At 38.4% G+C, this 18,879-nt stretch overlaps 1 protein-coding gene across 15 annotated transcripts in view; it reads right to left on the minus strand.

Annotated features, from left to right (window-relative positions):
* Positions 1-18,879, minus strand: part of CSPP1 (centrosome and spindle pole associated protein 1) — a 281,804-nt gene that overhangs the window by 9,378 nt on the left and 253,547 nt on the right. For all 15 annotated transcript variants that reach the window (XM_047725298.1, XM_047725303.1, XM_047725299.1 and 12 more), the window contains 4 exons: positions 9,681-9,820; positions 7,205-7,345; positions 5,191-5,237; positions 3,027-3,090 (listed from right to left, as the gene is read on the minus strand). In XM_047725298.1, the coding sequence (XP_047581254.1) occupies positions 3,027-3,090; positions 5,191-5,237; positions 7,205-7,345; positions 9,681-9,820 (392 nt within the window). The remainder of the gene's footprint in view (positions 1-3,026; positions 3,091-5,190; positions 5,238-7,204; positions 7,346-9,680; positions 9,821-18,879) is intronic.

The following is an 18,879-nucleotide window of genomic DNA, read 5'->3' on the forward strand; positions in this document are numbered from 1 at the left end:
TCATCATCATCCCTAAGTTGTTCTAAGTTTGTCCTCTGTTATCGTCTAGGAGTTATATAATTTTGCATTTTACATTTGGATTTATGGTCCACTTTGAGTTGTTTCTGGTGAAGGGCGTAAGATCTGTGTCTAGATTCCTTTTCTTGCATGCAGATGTCCAGTTGTTCTAGCACCATTTGTTGAAAAGACCATCTTTTGTCCACTGCACTGCCTTTGCTCTTTTGTCAAAACACAATGGAATGTACTTGTTTGGCTCTATTTCTAGACTCTATTCTGTTCAACTGATCTATTTGTATATTCTTTTGCCAATACCACACCACTTGATTACTGTTAACTTATAAAGTTAAAGCGTCAGTCTTCATCTTTGTCCTCTTTACATACTGAGCTGGCTATTCTGGATCTTTTGCCTCTCCATATAAACTCGAGAATCAGTTTGACTGGGATCGTATTGAATTTATAGGTCAAGTTGGGAAGAACTGGTATCTTAAACCATATTGCATTTCCCAATCCATTAACATGAAATCACCTGTTATATTTCATAAGTGTTTTATAGTTTTTTTCATAATAAAATCAGTACGAGATCTGTATCTACACATTTCTTTTTTAGGGGATGCTAATGTGAGTGAAACTGTGTTTTAAATTTCTGAGACCACTTGTTCATTGCTGGTACATCTAGGAAAGCAACTGACTTCTGTGTTTTAACCTGGTATCTTACAACCGTGCTGTAACTACTTATTAGTACCAGGATTTCTTTTATTCATCAGATTTCCTACAATCATACCATCTGTGCACAGAGACAGTATTATTTCTCCCTCCCAATCTGTATTCCTCCTTTTCTTGACTTGGCACATCAGCTAGGACTTCCACAATGATGTTGAGGAGCAGTGAGAAGAGACCTCATTGCCTTTTCCTGGCCTTTACAGGAAAGTTACTATCTCCTCATCATTAAATATGATGTTGGCTGTACGGTTTCTGTAGATGTTCTCTATCAAGTTGAGGATGCTCCCTTATAGCCCTAGTTTGCTGAGTTATCATGAATGGGTGTTGGATTTTGTTCAGTGCCTTTCTGCATCTACTGATATTGATCATGTGATTTTTCTTCTTTTGCCTGTTAATAGGATGATTACATTTTGATTAATTATATTAACTGAATGTAAACAAGTTTCACACATTGTTGAATTCAGTTTGCTAATATTTTCCTGAGAATTTTTGCATCTATGTTCATGAGAAGTACTGGTATGTAGTTTTCTTGCGCTCTTCTCCGTCTAGTTTTGGTATTAGGGTAATGCGGACACTCAGATTGTGTCCCTCTGCTTCTGTTTTCTGGAAGAGGTTGTAGAGAATTGACAGAATTCTTCCCTTAACGTTTGGGAGAATCCACCAGTGAAGCTATCTGGACCTGGTGCTTTCTGTTTTAGAAACTTATTATTGATAGAATTTCTTTTCTATAGTCAATTTGTGTTTTTTCCAGCTTAATTTACTACAAACATAGAACACTGTGTAAGTCTAAGGTGTACAATGTGATGATCTGATATTACATATGTAGCTGACCCTTGAACAATGCAGGGGCCCTGCATGTTTGAAAAGCCACATATACTTTTGGACTCCTCAAAGAATTTACTGTTGACTGGAAGCCTTACTGATAACACAATTAACACATACTTTATATGTTACATATAATTTATATATATTCTTCCAATAAAAGAAGAGAAATTGTTACTGAGAAAATACACTTTCCCCAGTACTGTATTTACGGGGAAAAAATCCACATATAATTGGATCCACACAGTTCAAACCCATGTTGTTCAAGGGTCAATTACATATTGCAAAATGTTTTTTACAGGAAGGCTAGTTAACACATCCTTTTCCTCCTTCACAGAATTACCATTTTGGTGTTGTTCTTGTTATGGTGAGGATATTAAAACTCCACTCTCATAGCAACTTTCATGTTTACAGTACAGTACTGTTAACTGTAGTCAACATCCTACATATTTAGATCCTCAGAACTTTCTCATCTAGGTTATCACACACACACAAAAGCCTTACCCACATTCACTAGAACAGTGGTAACAATCATGACCATGGGATATCAAGAAGAGAGATTGCTATATCTTTGGTCTAGTATAATGAAATAGTCCAAGACACCATCTTGAGTGCCCCAAACTGTCTTCATTTTTGGCAGGAACAGGTCACATTACCCTGATGCGTCCATAGACAACCTCCCTATCCTATTTCCTTCCTCCCAGTTTCTCTATCTGTACTCACTCTCCACAATATGACACCCTGGAAAAGAAACACTCACTAAAAGAAAAAGTATAGGCTAGTTTGGAATTTTCATCTCATGAAATAGAACTAGTATGTAGGATATTTAATTCCCTGATGGCCCTAAGACAGCAGAAATGCTTATGATCAGAGTACATAATTACATGTGTATTACAGTACTTAAGAAGATACGTAAATGTACTGTGAGATTTATTTTTCCTTAAAACTAAGAATATCCTTATGACCTTTTAAAATTGAAAGATTCACATGCAGTTTTAAGAAATCAAAGAGGTCCTTTGCATACCTTGGCCAGGTCCCTCCAGTGGTAATGTTTTGCAAAAGAAGGCAACAGTCTCACACCCAGGATACGGATACTGATAAAATATCCTTGATCCTGACCCACTGATCTCTTAGTAATATTCCATTGAATGGATGTACTATACTTTAACTGTTCATCTATTGAAGGATATCTGGACTGATTCCAGTTTTGGCTATTATAGTAAAGCTGTCATGAAAATTCATGTACAAGTTTTTGTGTGAACCTTTCCTATGACTTCTAAAGTTCACTTTAGTTACAAAGTTTTCAGAATCAGAGTAAGTCATATTTGATGATTATTAAGTTAATAAAATAGAATATTCCCTTTTTGCCACCTTGCAAAACAAAGAGTGAAGTGCTCATTTTGTTAAGTATGGAGAAATATACTTAAAAGAAATATAAATGCTTAATATTTAAATAACTAGATTGGTAAAAGAAATATACTCACCAATAAAAGCACTATCAGATTCCAATAATGAAGTTTTCAAGAAATCATCAGAGTCCTCTCTAGGCTAAAAGAAACATCATATATTAATGATTTTTATTAGTCCTGTATGGAAAAACAACAAATTTGTACCGAGAGGCACAAGTCTCCACACTGTCCCCAAAAGTAGCAAAAATGAATGGAGAAAGGTAGGACCGGCTGCTTGCCTCCTACGCCACATTCCAGTACCCAATAAAGAAAGACCCGTTTTATTAAGGGTCACAATACTGCGATGAAAACAGTATGAAGCAATGAACCCAATTAAACATTAGAAGTCTTTAAACTGGGATGTCTGGGTGGCTTAGTTGATTAAGTATCTGCCTTTGGCTCAGGTCATGATCCCAGGGTCCTGTGACTGCGTCCCACATGGGGCTCCTTGCTCAGCAGGGAGTCTGCATCTCCCTCTGCCTGCCACCTCCACCAACTTGTTCTCTCTCTCTCTCGATCTGACAAATAAGTAATATCTTAAAAAATAAATAAATGAAAATTAAGTCTTTAAACCATAGCCAAGATTTATTCATTCTTTTAGTACATTTGTACAGTGTACTTCCTATTATTTCCTCCATGCCAGAACAAAGATGAGCAAGAGTTTCTGCTGTGGAGTGGATCGTAATCTCATGGGGGAGAGAGAGGGCTATGCCCTCAGACAATGACAGCCCTATGTGACAGCAGCTGTCACAAAGGTATAGCACAGATACAGAGGGAACATAAGAGTAGGGGGGGAATACCACTAGGATTGTGTTTATAATGAGCTCTCAAATAAGAGATTAACAGATTTACACACAGAGAATACTATCTCCTTATATGTTGGAAGGAGCCTAAAGTCACACACCACCACTTCCCCAGCAGATTTCTAGGATGTGCTAGAACACTCCACTGAAGAGCTATCCATTAATTCCTAAATATATTCCACTAATACACAGCATTATCAGAATTCACAGCATTATCACTGAATTCTTCCATATATTGCATTTAACTTTCCTTTTTAATTTAACACCTACTGATTCTACTTTTGCTTTTTGGCATGAACAGCTTCTAATATTTACCAAATGGTCTGAACCAGGTGTTCCTAGCACTGCATACCACCCAGCCTCTCTTGCTCATCAGAGTCCTTCATGTATCTGAAAAGTGATCCAAGTCCAGGTAAGCTCTATCTTCTCCATGACAACCTGCCCCACTTTTCATTTGGGTTTACTATACAATCCAGTTTCTAGGGAGATGAGGACCCCAAAATTTATTAGCTTCTTGGTAACAGCCATGATAAGCTGTTTCTACTGAGTTACTACTCAGCAAAATATGGTGTTACTAATCCGGGATTTTAACCAAAATTTCAGTATCTTTTCATTGAGAAATATGGCTGCCACATACAGAGAAACCTACCAACCTGCAGAGATTTCAGGAATAGGGATGTATGGGGACAAGGAGGAGCTCTCAAGACCACCCTGGTTTCAAGCCTGGGCTGTGCAGCTTACCACTGCGTGATCACGGGCCCGCCGTTTCTTACGTCACACAAAGAATGCATATCTTGTGTACTTGAGAGAAATAAATGCCAAGTACCTAGCACAGATAGGGTGGTCACTCTCTAACTGGTAGCTATTAGCAACATCATTATCACTTCAAATGAAGCACCAACAGCTACCAACTGGTAACCCTGGGCTACTAAAACAGCTGAGCTGAGCCTTACCTTTATAATCTGAAAATGCAATAATATTGTTACTGTTACTCGTGTGTATGAAGATTCAATTTATTTCCAACCTCAGTCTTTTCCCCTGAACTCCCTTACCTGTCTGCTACTTGCCAGTTCCAACTGTCTAACAGGCATCTCAAAACTTACCATGTTTAAAACTAAGTTAGATTAAATACCTTGCCTGAAGTCACACGGCTAAAAACAGACCAACTTGAACAGCCTAGCTCTGAAGTCTTATAACCACAGTATACTTCGTATAACAATATGCTTTCTCTCTACATATTCCACTAATATATCTCTAAATACCCACACTACAGGGATGAGACAAGAGTTAAATTCTTTCTTAACTCAATATTCAAAATTGGCTTACTCACTTACCATATTCCTAAAAATTTCTTATCCCCCAAAAACTAGCTTGGAAAATCGTAACTGGTTTCTTACCATTCTGCGGTCCCGTACTTTAGCACTTGGGATGGCATCCAAGTCAGCTGTAGTTAATGGAGAAAAAACATTTAAAAATAAAAACTTTTACAATATTATCCTTTGTGACCAGCTCTCTACTGTAAATTCTTTTTCAACTATCACATTTTAGAATGTTAAGCTATTACTTATTAATTTATAATTATATATACAAATATATTTATAACTAGTTCAGCATCCATTCTAGTTGAATAGACAAAAGTAAAAATCATTGTGAACATAAAACTGAAGTCTGGAGAAAAAGAAAATAATGCAGGATTCTTCAAGCTTCACTCATATTTCCGCAATCTGGGTAGAAAGTTGCTGAGTGGACTTAAACACGGGTCCCTCACATGGAATTTTTCAGCTCCAGGCACCTAGTTACACAGAGATTCTGGAGGAGGTATCCCAAAAGCCTCCCCCACTTTTTTTAAGATTTTATTGATTTATTTGACAGACAGAGATCACAAGTAGGCAGAGAGGCAGGCAGAGAGAAAGTGGGGAAAGCAGGCTCCCTGCTGAGCAGGGAGCCCGATGTGGGGCTCGATCCCAGGACCTGAGATCGTGACCTGAACCAAAAGGCAGAGGGTTAACCCACTGAGCCACACAGGTGCCCCAACCAAAGCCCCCTCTTTGATTTGACCAGTTTTCCTATGTGCATCCAATAGTGCACTTTGTCCTTTAGAGACTGCCTTTGGGAATAAATAGGGTACCAATGAATGATAGCCTATACTCCTTCTTAGAATATTTTATACCATGTATGTGATTGTTTTACCATATTTAAACCACATTCTTATGAACTCAGTCATCATAGTGTTTACTGGAAGTTGGTCGGTGGCTGCTGTGGAAGATGGATACCCTCCGTGCCCAAATGCACCTGCATCTATCCACCTGGGGACTACTTTTCAGTTAACCAGCCGAATATGCCAAGACCGCACCACATCAGATCAGCAGGGTCTCCTAAGGAAATATTCCACCAAAATGCTTGTAAAGGTTAAAAATGTACTAGTTTCTCTTCTCTGATGACATGCCATAGAATGTGGGTTACTATGCTGTCAGAGGGTGATGAGACCATCGTGAAAAGTTCTGTACTAGATGGACGAAAGACTTTCCCTATATCAATCTTTATTAAATTCTTGACCTGGGCCCAAAATGGTGCACAACTTATTCCTGTGATTATGTCTCATGGTCAAAAAAGTTTCCTCAGATCCTGAGGCCTGAGAATGAGAATGTCTTATTCTTATTACTGGATTGTTGTGTTTTAGGGCTTATTTTCCATGGCCACCCTCAATGGCCTGCAGGACTCTAGGCCAACGGGGCCCATAAGATGCTCTGCTCTGTGAAGCAGCTACCCCCACTCTGCTGTCAGGTGCTCCCCTACCCCAGTTCCATACTCCCATGGGACCCTAGATTTCTCCTTTACAGCACTCAGCACGCTTAGGCTTATTTAGCCTCTAACTCCTCCAACAAAGTATAAGCTCCTTGACAGCAATAGCTTATTTCATTCATCACCACATCCCCTGGATATGTGTCAGTACCTGTGCTCACCACAGGCACTCAGGAAGCATCTGTTGATTGGCTGATTATACAAACACACATTCACAGCCCAGTGTCGCTGAACAGATTTTATGCCCTACCAAAACCTGTCAGACACACATGGCAAAGAAATGCCCCACAGGGCACTGGAGTGTTTGCCCAGCACTCCTTCCCTTGGTTCCTACTTCCTGCTACAGATGTCACGTGGCCTAGCTGAGGTACTCCATCCTCCCTGGACCCCTCTCACTCATAACGTGCCTCAGCCACACCCATCCGAGCCCTCTCGGGGACCTGTCCTTTTCTGGGACTATCTGCCAAAAGGGCCAAGTGAGCATGGAGCTACCAGTGGGAAGCTGCCTGGCACTGCAATCCACACCAGAGAGAAAAAAAGCCACACACAACAACAACAACAACAAACAACCCACCGCTACTCTTTGAGATAGGAATGACAATTTCTTACCTTCAGCACCTTCCTGCATCTTCATTCTATTCAGTTTCTTCTGCTGCTCTCTTAGCAGGGCTTGCTGCTGGATCTCTAAGGTGTGGTGATCTCTCGGAGGATCTGGGTACATGAACTTCAGGTCAACCCGTGTTTCTGAATCTAGTACAAAAAATATATAGCTAAGTTCGATCTTTGTTTCCAAAGGAGATTTTATAAAACTTCAGTAAACATATGAGGAACCTAATTTCAAAATCGAGGAATAATAAAGTATCACCAAAGTCAAAAGGTATTAAAATTATCATAAAACTCAAGAACACAAAATTAATATTCTATAAGTAAATGCCCTTTCACAAACTTAGCAACATTAAAAGGAAGCCCCCCTACCCCACCCCAGAACAAGCAGTAGCTTATTATGCATTCTCCATCCGTACTTTCCCACTCCCCAAGATTTCCCCCAGAGCACACAGCTGGGCAACTATGTACACATATAGCCAAGCAGTCAGTCACACGGCTACAACTCAGGGAGCCATTAGACACTAATCACAGCCAGTCCCTAACATATATGAAACATTATGAAAACATAATGTAATCAAGCCAATTAATATTTTCACCCTTGTAAATATGCAAAAAGCAAGATAAATGCAGACTGGCTGGAACTTTAGGAGAGAGGTCATTAGTGGAGGAAATGACAATCTAAGAATTCATCTATGCCACAAGTTCAAGAATATGAGGTGAGCAGAATGAAAATGATAAAACTTAACTTTTAAATCCGAGAACAAAAATATAGTTCATACATCTAAAAAGCCTTGAAACTATTATTCCCTTTGATCTACAAATTATACTGTTGGAATATAATTTGAAGAAATGATCCTAAATATGTAAAAAGCTTTATAATCAAAAGTTATCACAATTACCATATCACATGTGAGAATAAGCATGAAAAAGACAAAGTCTTGGCTTATAATGAAAACCGCCTGACTGCACAGGTCCCCTGACCAAACTCTGAGACCTACTGGCTTAATACACTGCCTGGCATATAGTAAATTATCAATAAATCATAGCATTAAAAGACAACAGTAAATGTAACTGATGACACTTGTAAATCTAAATGAAAAACAAAAGAGAAAATTAAGTAACAGTTTTATCTTGTTTTTCTTTTAAATAGGCTCAGAAAGAAGACTAGAAATATGAATGGTGCTTATATTTAGGTGGTTTGAGCAAGGTGATTTTCCTCTCTAGATTTCTGTGTTTTCAAAACTTTCTGTAATAGATACTAATTTAAAAAGCAAAAAGAAGAAAAGTTCAGTTCTGGTTCATCTGGTATAGATCATATATGACCACATATCCAACAATTTGCCACTTTGACTCCAACACCTGCTCTATTACATGGTCCAAAAGAAAAATCACATATAACACACATTTTGGTTCCTCTATACATTTTCAGTCTCCCAGGCCCCTGTGTCTCCTGGTAATCCTATTTCTCTACTAAGCTTTCTCTGCTCCTTCTAAGTGCTACATCAAATCTTCTCAACTCTCTTCCTTCAAATATTCTCCATTTGCTCCTGCCCGAGTTACTCAGGGACCCTGCTCTCCTCATTCCTTCTCTCTCCCATACCCTACACACACCTCTTACCCTGTCACAGCCCTTTACATTAGCATTCTACCCTGTTCCCCCAGCTCTGGACCCTAAGTTCCTCCCCTTCCCAGCCAAGCCTACCTCCTCCAGGGGCTGTCTTACACTTACTACCTCCAACACTCTGCCTCCTAGTCAATCCTCATTCCCATGTTAATGGGCTTCTGATGCCCTAATTCCACTGAAAAAGATCTAACCGAGATCACCAGTGACCTCTGATCCAACCGACGCTTTGCACTATTCCTCTTACATGATCCCTTCTCCTTGACATATTCTCTTCCCTTAGATTTCGGGATACCACATTCTCCAGTCACTCTGACTGTTCCTTCTCAGACTCTTTCCTAAGCTCAGCTTGCCTTGTCCCCGTTCCATTAACGACAAGTGCTACTCTTCTCATTAGTCTACCTGATCTAATCAACTCCGGAGAGGCTTTAAAAGCTGTATGCTGGGACGCCTGGGTGGCTCAGTTGGTTGGACGACTGCCTTCGGCTCAGGTCATGATCCCGGAGTCCCGGGATCGAGTCCCACATCGGGCTCGAAACTCCATGGGGAGTCTGCTTCTCCCTCTGACCTTCTCCTCACTCACGCTCTCTCTGTCTCTCTCTCAAATAAATAAATAAAATCTTTAAAAAATATATATATATCATTAAAAGCTGTATGCTCTGCAAAAGAAGAGTTAGACAAACTAAAGTTTCACCTACTAGATTGGTAAAGTGAAGAACTAAAATATATAGAAATTTTATTCATCATTATTTAAAATAGGTATCCTAAATGAAACTTTACTTTAGAAAAAGGATACAAGTAAGTACTTGAATATGGTTAGAACACAGGCTGTATCTAAAAGAGCAGCATTCTACTCACCTCTATCTTTCAGCTCATTGAAGTCATGAATATTCTGAAAAGTAGTAACATCTAAGCCCTTAGGCGACTGTCTTCTGACAGGAGCTTGTAGCCGATGCCTAGCCATGTCAAATATATCCATGGGATTCCTTTCTCTTTTCCTATAGACAGAAGACAAATTTAGGTAAATGTGTTTTAATGTGAAGAGAATCAGAGCTTACATTTAACTCCCTCTACAAGAAATTTGGCATCTTACATCACACAATATTATAAAACTTTAATATCTATAATTTCAATCTCCTATACTAAAAAATATAGTAAAGGTCAGTGTACTCTCTCAAGATATTCTGATGTAAAGGCCCTAGGTCAGTGTACTCTTTCAAGATATTCTGATGCAAAGACCCTTATTAGGAGAGTAAATGAGTTAGCTTTACCTCAGAATGTTCACATAGTAGAAAGACCACCGTCTTTGAAGTCAGCAAAACCAAGATTCAAAGACCAGCTTTGCTGTTTTCTGGCAGTTTGACCTTGACTTCATCATCTGTATGATGCAGATGATGTCTATTCCTTCTAATTAAGTGAAGTTATACACTGTAAAGTACCCAGCATTGTACATGACATATGTTAGGTAATCAATAAATGTTACCTTTCCCTCAGCCTAAAATAAAAATTATACAGAGAAATATGGTATTAATACACTTCCCAATATAAAGGGTACTAACCACTGTCTCCAACACTAATTTTACAAGGACTTTCAGCGAATTCAATTCTCTAATTAGTTCATTTAATAGTCTACTTCTGTGGTACCTAGGAAGTTAACATAATGGTCAGGGAGCTTAGTGAGTTTCCTGTTAGGGCTCTGGGGGAGTGACCAAGAAGAGGAAAGGGATGGGGGACAGTGTCTCTAGCCCTGAAAAGAAAGACCTACCCGTGCTTCCTGCAGCACTTGATAGACCTCCTCTATTTCTGAAAATGAGGATTTAAGCTATAATTGTCAGAGCTTGGCCCAACTCCTGCCTTCATTTCTTTGTTCACTAAATCTACATTAAGCACTTAGAAGGGAACAGCTTGGATCCCAAAAGGCAATACCACTGCTCTGCTGGAGTTTCCTTTCCTGGTGAGGGTAAGGAGTCACATGGGTCACAAAAGTACCCTGCCAAGGCTGACAAAGACCTCTAAATAGTAAGCCACCTAGGGTGACAGGAAATGCAACACAGATTCATTACAATGCAAAACAAATTTTAAAAAGGCTTCTAGGAGGCCATTAAACTGGACTCCTGCCTAGTTTCCATTAAGGCTAAAAGATAAATAGGCTGCTAAATTAGGAATTAGATTATTAGATCTTCCTTGGATGTGGGCTGCCTAATATTTGTTTTGCGTCTAGCACAAAGTAAGAGCTCAAAAATGTGAGCTTAATTAATGAATAAGAGATTCTTTTTGTGAAACAATTTATAAAACTGGAATAAAGAATCAACTCAAATGTGATTGTGATTGTGATACATATTGAAAATTAAACCAAAGTAAATGTATTTAACCAGTTCTTGCTAAATGATGGCAATCTAACATATATTCTCTAACTTAAATTAGCATGTAGAATTTACAAGGTACTTTCAAATACGTACATCTATTTATTCTTCACTAAAATCTCATGGGGTAAATATTATTGTTACCACTTGCAAATGAGAAAACTGAAAAGCTGCCTGGCTTCTCTTATATTAGTTTGTCAAAAGAGAGTACAGTGTTCAATTTATGAATGAAACAAAGAAAATAAGTGTCAATAAGTTAAACATGCATGTTTAAATATGTAATGCTGCAATAGTGAAGTCATTCATAACATCACAAAGTAAATTTAAAAAACTACACTGACCTCTCAATTACTTAGAAATAGCTGATAAATAAAATAGAATTATCCATTGAAAACTACCAGCGTGTGTTAACATTTCATTATCTAGCCATTCTGTATTTTTGAAATTTTCTCACTATGTTTACTTAGCCAACCAAGCTTGGAGGTTAAGCTGCTACATTAAACTCCTATCACATACTGGATTACAGTCTTAAACATCACTATAAATTTAATAAATATACAAAATGATAGACCAGGAACAATGACAGATATGTTTGACTTAGTACACATACATATATTAAATTATCTAGTTCTGTCCACTAGTGGGATCCAGAAGCAAAGACACCCAGCAAGCATACCCAACATCCAGAGCTTGGTTTCTAAATACCATTCTCCATGAGGAAACATGGCTTCCTGGAGAAATGGCTGATTTCAGGGCTGGGGTAGGGGAGATACAAGAGGATCCTGGAGTGTGTCTTATAATACCAAAAAGGAAGTGCTCAGAAAGAACGGAGAATGGATTATACCCTAAAGTACAAAATAAATATACACAAAAGTGTTATAAATGATTGAATAAATAAAAAAGGGAAGAGAGGGACAATTTTTTTTAAAGATTTATTTATTCTAGAGAGAGAAAGAGAGGGAGAGTGCAAGAGCACGAGCAGGGGGAAGAGCAAAAGGAGAAAGAGAGAGAAGGAGACTCCCCACTGAGCTCAGAGCCCAGCATGGGGCTCAATTACATGACTCCAAGACCATGACTGGAGCAGAAATCAAATCTGATGCTCAATCAACTCAACTACCCAAGCTCCCCAAGAAAGGACAAATATTTCTTACAAAAGAACTTTAAATAATATATATAGATAACTAACCCCATCTATAGGAGATGGAGCTTAATTCTACCTCCTAAGCTGTGTGCCAAATTTGTTGATTCTTGTCCTAAGAATAATAACTGTGCAGAGAAACCTGGCAAATTCTACTTTAACCAAATGATGAAGGTTCCCATCCCCAGGAATGTCATGTAGATGCCATATACCTTTGTTATAGGATGTGATGAGAGGACCATCTACCTTGTGCTCTTCTGTCCAAAGACCTTTAACACCAGTCTAATCATGAGTAAATTTTAGATAAACACAGACTGGGGGATATTCTTATAGGATTCTACCTGGCCAATACTCCTCCAGACTGTCACAATCATGAAAACAAAGAAAAGACTAAGAAACCGTCCCAGACCAGGGGAGACTAGGAGATATGACAACTAAATGCAATGTGGTACCTATATTGATTAGATTCTGGAACAGAAAGAGAACATTAATAGAAAAACAGGAGAAATCCAGAAAGTCTGGAATTTAGTAGTAATGTTCCAATAGTAGTGACAGACTCCAGTAACACAAGATGTTAACAATTGGGAAAACTAAGTGAGGGTCATATGGAAAAGTTGTACTATGTTTACAACTCTTCTTTAAAATGATGCCAAAATAAATCATTTATTTAAAAAAAAAACCCTTTTAAAAAATAAGTGTGGTAGTTATCCACTTTATTGATTTTAAAATCTAGCAAAAGACTGCAATCTGCAGTTTGAAGAACAGTACTTTAAAAAATTTATGAGTCCTTTTGGCAAAAATGATCAGAAATGTTTAATAATTTAGAAGTTATTTTCTAGAAAATAAGTATTTTATAAAATAGATTGTTGATGGAAAATGTAAAACATAGTTTTAAAATGTAATTGTCTATGATTATTCCAACTCTGAAGTTTTTTGTTCCTATATCATTTTCCCCCTCAAAGACTAAATTTCTGTGCTTGATTTTGTAGAAGACTAAAAAAGGGAAAGTAAAGAGAATGTTTTCATAATTTTCTAGTCTTATTTCAACTATCTCTTTCTCAGTGTGGACTTCTCTACCACTTAGAGTAGCTTACAAAGCAACTTCTGCACCAATTTGCCTTGTGTACATAAGGACTGAAATTAATCAATTATTTTCACTCACTGATTTCTGTGATGAGACAAAGAGTCCATTCTCAGATAAACCTGGAAAAACGGTGTGCCACCCCAAACTCATTCTTTACTAAGTCTAATCCTATCAAACATTTCATGATTAGGGCTTGTATTTCTGGTACTCCTTCAAAAAAGTACTACTACTTTCTTCCTCCCCCATCCCAACATCTCTGTCACCATCACCACCACCACCACCATCATCATCATCACCATAAATATATTATTGGCAGTAAGGAAGGACAGATAAAACACTCAATATAAATGTTTTATATTAGGTTAAATAAATATACATTAAATATCCCATATTTTGCAGTGAAGAGATTCAACAGGTATGGATAAATGTTTTATGAAGGCAACTTAATCTACATAAAATTCAAGAATGTGAATCTAAGAGAATATTGGTGAAGACAGTCCAAGATAGGAGAGAAACAGGTGACCTTAATTTTGTCTGGCTATAGGAATTCAACCAGTAGCTATAAAATCATTCTGAACACCTGCGAACTCATCCAGAGATTTAAGGAAAGAATAGCTGCAACTCTACAAATAGAAAAGCAACCACTTTCTGCAAAGTAGGAGGTGTGGAGAAATGAATCCAAAGCTATATATATAGGAGGTAAACCCCAGGGGGAGGGAGGGAGCCTCCCTAAGCCAACATCAGAAACTGATACAGCAGCCGAGCACAAAATCAGTAAGGGATGGCCCTGCCTGAAAGACACACTCAGCTGCTGGAAGAGAGCAGAAACCTAGGTGAGACAGTATGGTCTTGGGATCCTCAGGGTCACAAAAAGACCAGGGATGCCAAGGGTGGCAGAGCTCCTAGGGTTTGGAATGGGGAAGAGGGCTGCAATCAGAAAACCCAGGTGTGGCTCTCAGTGTTGCCATAAATCACGAACTACCAAACAGTTTGGCAACTGCACTCCAAGCAGGGGTCCACCAAGTGGCAGAACTAACCCCACTTTCTCCCCAAGGGGAGCAGTGGCGCAAGTGTGCGCCATAGGAGGCTCAGGGTTTGGAGACTCCAGTTGAGTTGCATGCCTAAGAAACACTTGGTCCAAGCTGAGTGAGGATAGAAGTACATATGGAGACCAGGGAGATACATGTAATTGACCACTCATCCGTGAGGGTGCACTGAGGAGTGGGCCCCGACCTTTGACTATGGGGCCAGAGATTGGGAGGCTGCCATTTTCAATCTCATCCTCTAAAGTAGAGCAGAAAGTTTTCAGGGAACAAAACCACACAGAGCAAACTGGACCACTGTACTTAGCATGGCCCCCTGGCAAAGGCAATGCAGTTCTGATTGGGGCAAAGACACTTGAGAATCAGCAGAACAGACCCTGTCCCAGAAGATCAGCAAGAACATCCAGCCAAGACCAAGTTCAGCCATTACACAGAACTGCAAAACTCCAGCACTAAGGGAAAAGAGTCTATAGAATTTATGGTCTTTTGCCACAATCCTTCGGCTTTCAATTTTAATTTTTCTGCTCTTTTTTCAACCAATTTCTTATTTTTTATCAACTCTTTTTAAAAATTTTTAATTTTCATGTTTACACTTACATTCTAGCCTTTCATTGTATTTAATTTTATTTTTATACATATATAAAAGTATTTCTTTCTTTACAATTTTAGGATGCAGTTTCTTCTAACAAACAGACCAAAATACACTCAGGATGTAGTGTATTGCTCTGTTCTGTTCACCTGTTTGTCGATATTCCCTTTATTTGTCTTTTAATTCTCATTTTTTTACAGTAACATTCTAAACTTTATTGTATTTAATTTTATTTTTAAACATGTTTAAGTTTTTCTTTCCTTACAATTTTGGAATCTAGTTTTCTAACAAAAAGACAAAAATACACACAGGATCCAGTGTATTGCTCTCTTCTGTTCACCTGATTATATTCTCTCACTCCCTTTTTTTTAATTTTTATTTTTTCTGGTTTCACGTCTCCTCTGATTTTTTAGTGTATAATTATCTGGGGTCATTGTTGCCACTTTGGTATTTTGTTCTCTTGTTCATCTATTCTTCTCTGGACAGAATGACAAGACAAAAAAACTCACCTCAAAAAAGAGAACAAGAGGCAGTAATGAAGGCCAGAGAACTAATTAGTATGGACATGAATAAAAGGTCAGAACTAGAATTCAGAATAATGATTATAAAAACACTAGCTAGGCTTGTAAAAAGCATAGAAGACATTAAAGAAGCCTATACTAGAAAAAAAAAAGAACTAGGTAAAAAAAGGCTATTAATGAAATGCAATAAAAATGGAGGCTCTAGGGTGCCTGGGTGGCTCAGTGGGTTAAGCCTCTGCCTCTGGCTCAGGTCATGATCCCAGGGTCCTGGGATTGAGCCCCACATCGGGCTCTCTGCTCTGCAGGAAGTCTGCTTCCCCCTCTCTCTCTGCCCGGCTCTCTGCCAACTAGTGATCTCTCTCTGTTAAATAAATAAATAAAATCTTTTTTTAAAAATGGAGGTTCTGTTACAATAAATGAGGCAAAAGAGTGAATTAGTGATACAGAAGATAAAATGATGGAGAATAAAGAAGCTGAGAAAAAAAGAGATAAACAACAACTGGCTGTAAAGGGGAGAATTCGAGAGATAAGTATACCATAAACCAAAACAATGTTAGAATTGGGATCCCAGTAGAGGAAAGGGAGAAGGGCAGAAGGTATACTGGAGCAAATTATAGCAGAAAACTTCCCTAATCTGGGAAAGGAAACAGGCATTCAAGTCCAGGATGCACAGAGAAAAACCTCTCAAAATCAGGTAAAATAGGTCAATACCTTGACATATAATAGTGAAACTTGCTAATCTCAGACACAGGGAGAAATTCCTGAAAGCAGCTTGGTACAAGAGGTCCCTATGAGGATAGAAACATTAGACTGGCAGGAGACCTATCCACAGAGACCTGGCAGGCCAGAAAGGACTGGCATGATATATTCTGGGTGCTAAATGTGAAAAATATGCAGCCCAAAATACTTTATCCAGCAAGGCTCTCATTCAAAATTGAAGAAAGGATAAAAATGCTTCCAGGACAAACGGAAACTAAAAGAATTTGTGATCACTAAACCAGCCCTGGAAGAAATATTAAAAAGAAAGAAAGAGCCCAAAAGTAACATAGACCAGAAAGGAATAGAGACAATATATACAGAAACAGTGACTTTACAGGTAATATAATGGCACTAAGTTCATATCTTTCAATAGTTACTCTGAATGTAAATGGGCCAAATGCCCCCAAAAGACACAGGGTATCAGATTGAATAAAAAAGTAAGACCCATCCATACACTGTCTGCAAGAGACTCATTTTGGACTGAAAGACACCTCCAGATTGAAAGTGAGGGGGTGGAAAACCATTAATCATGTTAATGGACATCAAAAGAAAGCTGGGTTAACAATTCTTGTATCAGACAAATTAGATTTTAAACCAAAGACTGTAATACGGGATGAGGAAGGATACTATATCATAATTAAAGTGTCTATCCAACAAGAAGATCTAATAGTTGTAAATATTTATGCCCCTAACATGGGAGCAGCCAAAAATACAAGCCAATTAATAACTAAATCAAAGAAACACATCAATAATAGTAGGGGACTTTAACACCCCAGGAACTGAATTGGACAGATCATCGAAGCAGAAGATCAACATGGAAACAAGGGCTCTGAATGACACGTTGGACCGGATGGACTTCACAGATATATTCAGAGCATTCCACCTAAAGCAACAGAATACACATTCTTCTCCAGTGCACATGGAATATTCTCCTGAAGAGATCACATCCTGGGTCTCAAATCAGGTCTCAACTGGTACCAAAAGATGGGGATCATTCCCTGCATATTTTCATTCTTTTTTTTTTTTTTTTAGAGATTTTATTTATTTATTTGACAGAGAGAGAGGGATCACAAGTAGGCAGAGCTGAAGGAAGAGAGAGAGGGGGAAAGCAGGCTCCCTGCAGAGCAGAGAGCCCGATGCAGGGTTCGATCCCAGGACCCTGAGATCATGACCTTAGCCAAAGGCTGAGGCTTAACCCACTGAGCCACCCAGGCACCCTCCCCTGCATATTTTCAGACCACAATGTTTTGAAACTAGAACTCAACCACAAGAGGAAAGTTGGAAAGAACTCAAATACATGGAGGCTAAAGAGCATCATACTAAAGAATGAATGGGTCAATCAGGAAATTAAAGAAGAATTTTAAAAATTCATGGAAACAAATGAAAATGAAAACACAGCTGCTCAAAACCTTTGGGCTGCAGCAAAGGGGGTCCTAAGAGGGAAGGATACAGCAATATGAGCCTTTCTCAAGAAATAAGAAAGGTTTCAAATACTCAACCTGACCTTATACCTAAGGAGCTGGTAAAGGACAGCAAATACAGCCTAACCCCAGCTGGAGAAGAGAAATTTAATAAAAGATCAGAGCAGAAATCAATGAAATAGAAACCAAAAGAACAGTAGAACAAATCAATGAAACTAGGAGCTGGTTCTTTGAAAGAATTAATAAGGTTGATAAACCCCTGGCCAGACTTATCAAAAAGAAATGAGAAAGGAATCAAATTAATAAAATCATGAATGAAAGGAGAGAGATCATGACCAACACCATAGAAATAGTTTTAAGAACATATTATGAGCAACTATATCCTAACAAATGAGGCAATCTGGAAGAAATGGAAGCATTCCTAGAGACCTATAAACTATCAAAACTGAACCAGGAAGAAATAGAAAACCTGAACAGACCCAAAACCAGCAAGGAAATTGAAGCAGTAATCAAAAATCTCCCAAGAAACAAGAGCCCAGGGCCAGACGACCTCCCAGGAAAATTCTATCAAATATTTAAATAAGAATTAATACCTGTTCTTCTGAAGCTATTTCAAAAAATAGAAATGGAAGGAAAACTTCCAAACCCTTTCTATGAAGCCTGCATTACCTTGATCCCAAAAGCAAACAATGACCCCACCAAAAAGGAGAATCACAGACCAATATGATGAACATGGACGCCAAAATGCTCACCAAGATACTAGCCAGTAGGATCCAAAGGTAAAATTGAAAGACCATAGCCAATAGACTCCAACAGTATATTAAACGGATTATACACCACGAACAAGTGGGATTTATTCCTGGGCTGCAAGGGTGTTTCAACCTCTGCAAATCAATCAATGTGATTGATACACTACATTAATAAAAGAAAGGACAAGAACCATATGATCCTCTTGATAGATGCAGAAAAAGCATTTGACAAAGTACAGCATCCTTCCTTGATTAAACTCTTCACAGTGTAGGGATATAGGGAACATATCTCAACATCATAAAAGTCATATATGAAAAGCTCACAGTGAATATCATTCTCAGTGGGGAAAAACTGAGAGCTTTTCCTCTAAGGTCAGGAACATGGCAGGG

This window comes from Lutra lutra, chromosome 4 (assembly GCF_902655055.1).
Source record: "Lutra lutra chromosome 4, mLutLut1.2, whole genome shotgun sequence".
In the NCBI taxonomy this organism is placed as follows: Eukaryota; Metazoa; Chordata; class Mammalia; order Carnivora; family Mustelidae; genus Lutra; species Lutra lutra.